General features: G+C 40.1%; 1 protein-coding gene across 1 annotated transcript in view; it reads left to right on the forward strand.

Moving 5' to 3' along the window:
- Window positions 1-6,155, forward strand: part of enah (ENAH actin regulator) — a 94,759-nt gene that overhangs the window by 61,708 nt on the left and 26,896 nt on the right. The window contains exon 5 of the mRNA XM_017302132.1: window positions 3,021-3,352. Within this exon, the coding sequence (XP_017157621.1) occupies window positions 3,021-3,352 (332 nt within the window). The remainder of the gene's footprint in view (window positions 1-3,020; window positions 3,353-6,155) is intronic.

Genomic DNA, 6,155 nt, shown 5'->3' on the forward strand with positions numbered 1-6,155 from the left:
TTTTTTGTCATAGTACCCCAAAGAGTTTAAAACTACTTTCACCCCTGGGTATAACTGTGTGCAAAGATGTGCCGGTTAATCCATGGCACTATGCTAAGTGCAATATGTTGACAWCCGTCTTTGAGAGTAGAGTTGTGCATTTGGTTTTGCTTTTTTTTTTTTAATTATTATTTGAATTTATTTTATAAAGAACAGAGCATATTAATCAACATGAGTACATTAAGACAACCATGTCAATATACCAGTTTGGCCCACAAGGGTTAATTTTCCTATGCAGTCCTGTGGCAGACCACTGAGTCACCAGTCAGGGCCAATCAAGCTAAAGTTGGCCGATTCTTGTTGCGAGCCMTTTTTTAGTCCATATCTACACAACAAAAATTCAGTTAGGACAAATRTTCATCAGCTTTTATTGCAATTCATATGGTTTGTCAGTGGGTTTGAAGACAGAAAGTCCCAGCTGTGTAGTGACTTCTAAGTCTCTAAGAATAAACCATTAGAGAGAATACTTGCGGTAAAAAGATGAGGGTGAATAATTAGAACACTGAGTGATCTTGTAAAAGGAAGGAACATGTTTTTAGAAAAGCATCTGTTTTCATTTTATGAATCTGACTGAAATGAATTTCACTTCAGCTGACAGATGCATCAAAGCCTGAAAGCAGCAGGGTCAGCTATGGGATGAGGACATGTTTCCAGGTGTTTTCCCTCCTGGCTGTGTGTGATGGATCCTGTGATGTGTGCTAAAAGTAGCCGACTGGGGTACAAGTCGTYGTCAGACYCCCAGGAGTGTGGGAATCTCCTGCAGGGAAAAAAATAAAGCAGTAACTTTTTTTCCCCSTATTTTTCAATTTCAGATCACCAGCTTTACCAAAGTACAGAGTCATGTTAGTGCATTTTGTGTTGAGGCAGCACCAGTAACCTTTAACTGGAAATAAAGCCAACAAAGCATTTCTCATGAACCTGGTGACAGATATGACATCATCCCTATGAGGGAATATACATGTGGAAACAAGCATGCATGCGTGCACGAGGATGTGAGCAGTAAGAGGGAGTGTTTGCATTGAGCAACAGTTGTGTTGATGATTGACTGTCAGCTGTGAGTCAGCACGGCGGGCCACCTGATTTGTGTGTGAGTTGGCACTCAGATCCATTTCCCACCTTCTCTCTGCTTACTTGTGTGATTTATGAATCATCAGTGTGAAGTTTACAGGGCAAAACTCCAACTCAATGAAGGATATATGTTTGTATGTGTGAACTTGACAGATTACAACTTCCCACAGAAGGCATCTGTATTKTTTTAAGAATCATCTTTATTGACCAAGATTGTTCACACAAACAAGGATTTTGACCTTTGCACAATTTCACAGGGTAGTGACATAAATGGAGAAAGCTTCAACATTCAAGTTTCTGGGAACACACATTTCAGATCACCCTACCTAATCACTAAAAACACAGTTTAAGAACACACAATGGAAGCTGTGCTTCCATTAACCATATATTAGCGCAAATTGGAATTCCGAAAATAAATATGCATAATGGAAACAACGCAATTTTGAAACGTATCACCTTTGTCGATAAAAAGTTTTATTCTGGGGTGAGGTCGTTTTTCAGTCGTATGGAAATTGGCATATTTCTCAAAACTGCAATGGCAAAATTTTTTCACATCACACCTCATAATCACCAGCTGGATGTTACTACTACAGGAAGTAGTTGAAGGAAGATGGTCCAGTATATTTTTTAATGACTTATCACGTGAACAATCTTATTCACATGTGATTAGCATTTCTTACTTAATGGAAACAGCGCAATTCCGAAATTGTCTTTTCAGCACTAGCGGAATATTGACACAGTTTTACACAAATTTGCAGTGGAGGCGCAGCTAATAAGTATGAATGTATAAACTTTAGAGGAAATAAAATGAGTAAAKGTCTGTGTGGAGATGGTTTAAACAAATAGCCCTTTGTGCTGCCGACGTGAAGGTAAAAGTCTAAACAGTTTGTGTTCAGGGTGTGTGGGATCTGCAGAGACGTTAGCCGTCCTTTTCCTGACCATAACCTTTTCAAATCCTGGACGGAGCAGACCTAATTGTGTTCACTGCAGTCCAGTCCTTATCCAAACACCATAGTGATGGATGAACTCAGGACAGACTGAATGATGGCCTCTAAGAAGATAACCAGCAGCACGGTTGGACTTCTTGAGTTGTAGCAGGAAGTTCAGTGTCTTCTGGGTCATCTTCTGAACAGTGTGTGTTTCTGGACCCGACATGGTCCTCACACACAGACRGGTTCCTTGAAGCTGGAAGTGATCTGCAGTAGACACAGTGTTGCGGAGGATGATGAGTTTGAGTTGAACTAYGTTTGTACCTGAAGCTCCTGAACACACTGTTTGTAACGTGTGTYCACACACAGTATGTACACTTGTGTCCTATTGAAGCTGGTACAGRTCTTTTCTTTTTGACATATTTCATAAAGTCACTTGAATTTAATTTTTTTACAGATGTGTACAGAGAACATGTCAATATATTATACCTACAGACTGTCTCTCAGGCACTTTCCCTTCTGCCCTCTGCTGACACCTAGTGACCAAACTAGGGAAAACCTGCAGGAGAACTCACCATCAATCTAAAACTGACTGCTTCTTTCCTGAAGAAGATGTGTGCAGATTAAAGTTGTGATTATAAAACATGGCAGCTCAACCTAAGAGAAATGATTATATATGACTTAGCTCTAATTATATTTCATTACCTTCTTAATATAATGGGATAAGTCATTTTTTGCCGAGAGTGATAATTTTGTTTTTGCATGAATCTTCTTTTGGCCTGAAAGAGGTGGAGATTTWTTTGCTAGAATGACTTTTGGCTTAGGGCATTATTTTAAGAAGGTGACAATTTTTAAATGGTAACAAAATCTGATTCACCTAATTTACTTCCTACTTCTGACAATTTTTTCACCCTTGGCTTCGTTTGTACTGTGAAATTGGTGATATTTGGTAAAAACTTAAAACGCTGTTTTCTGTTCCTCCAGGCAGCTCCAGGAGCTGCAGCGACAGAAGGAGATGGAGCGGGAACGTCAGGAAAAGGAGCGCCAGGAACGAGAGCGCCAGGAGCAGGAGCATCAGGAAAAGGAGCGCCTGGAGCGGGAGACGCTGGAGCGGCAGGAACGTGATCGCCAGGAGAAGGAGGCGCAGGCAGAGAGGGAGCGGATGGAGCGAGAGCGCCAGGAGCAGCAGGAGCGCACAGAGCGTGAGATGATGGAGAGAGAAAAGGCAGAGCGAGAGCGGCTGGAGAAGGAGCAGCAGGAGCAGTTGGACAGAGAGCAGCAGGACTGGGAGAGAGGGAGACGCATCTCCAACGCCGGTGAGTGTTGACCACACACGCACACACACACATACATTTGTCCACTCAGGAGGAAGTCTGAAGCCGAACATTAACAGAAATACACTTTGATTGTTGATAATACCTTATTACCAACTAACAAATTATTTACCACCTGGAACTGTAAGTCATCTTGTTTATCAGGATCATCTTGTTGTGATGACCTATTAGTGTTTATATAAGACATTTCTCTATCTTATGCATAACATACTATGTAGTTCAGCTCATTACATTGTATCAATACCACATAACAAGAAATCCATGTTTTCTATCACTTAAAGGGGTGATACTATGTATTTTCCAGGTACATAGGGCCATTTTATACCTCAGTCAAGTAACTATGTTACCTTCAGTTATTATAAAAAKGCTACATATACCAAAGATGACTTTAAAAAGATGACTTCACAATTTAACTCCTTGAAATTGACTACTGTCTCTTTAAGAAGCTCCAGCTATTTCCAAATCGCTGCTTTCAACATGTCATCACAGCGATGCTCGTCCTTGATGCTGTTTACTACCGATCATAGGAGCTTTGGACTGAGAATTAATTCTCAGCCACTTTGCAGTTCCACCAGGTGTTTGCTAATTGCTGCTGCAATTATCAATTAGCAAACACCTCATAGGGTCTCATAGGGTCCTCTCACCCTATGAGAGGGGGACATAGGGTGAGAGGACCTCTAAGGGGTGGAAATTGGCGGTACTTTGTGAGCTCAAGCATTTAGGCACCCTGACTAGTTTTCATGGAGATTGAAGGATTCCTCAAACATGCATGAAAGAATCAAAGCAACACCCCATATGATTTTGATGAGGGAACAACATTCTAGCATGAATTAAAGGTCAAAAAGTTGATCTTATATAATACCCCTCTTTAAATGAAAATTTAATTTTAATTTGGTTTATTTTAAATGTATTTAACCAGAAAAGCAACAGTTAACGATTTAAAGTGAAACATATTCAGCCCAGTTTTCTTCTTAATCATTCTTCTGGTGCATTCACAGTTTGGTTTAAATGCAAAACTGGTGAAAATCAGAAGCTCTTGTTTTTAACAGGGTAGTCTACAAATTAAATGTTGTTTATTTTCTCCACCTGACCTCCACCTCATGAATKCCTTCTTAAAAATGATTCTTAAAAACCCCTCCTGTAACTGATGGTTTTATTCCATTTCTTTTTTTTTTTCTTTTTTTATGAAAGGTTTCTGTGAATCATCCATCTAACTGGCCCAGGTTAAGGTTGTCTTAAAAACTATAGGATCATTTCTCAAATCAAAATCCAACCATGAATAAAATGTAATATTTCAAGACTTCATTGCCATTTCTATCAGTTTTTCAAAGTTTAACTCGCTGCTTAGTTTGATTTCTGACTATTTTGAGTTTGAATGATCAGAACATGGAGGTGCTGGTGGGATCACACACTAACTGGAGGAGTGTGTATGGGGGGCAGGTGGGGTAACAATCTGATTCCAGGACTGGGTCAGTGGGGAAGGCTGCATGGAATGGAACGCTTCAGCGGCACGCTCAGCTTGTTAGCATACGCGCGCACGCACGCACGCACACACGCACACACACACACACACACACTTCAGTGGAGTTACTCAGAGACTAAAAATACATGAGGAAGAAGCTTTGCTGAGACACTCAAGGAGGGATGTGCTATGTGCATACATGCATGTAGAAGCTGCAGGACGAGGTGGGGAGGGGGGTGTTAGCTCACGTGTCATSCAGAATAATATGCACATCACATGAGAGGGCAAATGCAAACAGACATGTTGGCCCACGAGACGGCGTGATGGGAGTTGACATTTTCTGCTTCATAGAGATTTGAGTTTTGCTCTTCAGAACGATTGGTGTGTTTTCCACTGTTAGCAGCCATTCCTCTGCTGCATCTGGTCACACACACCTCCGTCTTACTCAACGTTGTTCTGTTAAACAGCCCTTAAGCTTTTACTAAGTGAGTGTTTTGAGGCTCTTATAAAGATGTTGAACATTGTGTTAGTCACTTTTATTATGAGAAAACTGTCATGACTCTGTTTTCTCAATAGCTTGAATTAAGAGAATCACAGCGTGTGTCAGATTTTAAACTGGCTATAGAGAAAAAAGCTATTAGGATAAAAAGGAATACAGACACAAACACACYATCAAATCATTTATTGTGAAAAATTTTGTCACCATAAATTTCAGTCATCGATGGTAAATGAAAAACCAAAACTGACWGGATTATAAAACAGTATTTATTTTAATTTCAATCAATTAATATCAGTAAATTTCAAAATAAGATTAAATACAGYTACTGTGATGCGTTTCACACTTTTTAAAGTAACTCTTAAATAAGCCYCTTTCAGAKGTAAATCTTTTTAAGAAATATWTTTGTTTCACACCCCATGAATGCTGGCATTCAGTCTTAGCCATACCGTTACCTATAAAATAAATAGTATCATTACTTTATCACAAATCTCTATCACAGTAGTACCACACAATATCACAATAAAATTCTAAGTCCATATCGCCCACCTCTAAAACACGCAACACTAGAGTTATTAACACAGAATATGTTGTTTTTTATAAGGTATTTATTGGCTTTTTGGTGTGGCTAATTAACGTCAGACTGGTAAACAGGACCAGCTGGTGTGGCACAGAGAGGCTTGGCCGATGGACGGCATATTGGTCCTCTCACACGGGGCTGAGAGCACACATATCTGTGTGCTTATGTCTAGTATGAGCAGAATAATTACTGCTGAACGATGGAGCAGAGCTGCACGTCTGCAGAGACGGAGAAATGAAGAATGGTG

Source organism: Poecilia reticulata, linkage group LG21 (genome assembly GCF_000633615.1).
Source record: "Poecilia reticulata strain Guanapo linkage group LG21, Guppy_female_1.0+MT, whole genome shotgun sequence".
NCBI classification, from domain to species: domain Eukaryota; kingdom Metazoa; phylum Chordata; class Actinopteri; order Cyprinodontiformes; family Poeciliidae; genus Poecilia; species Poecilia reticulata.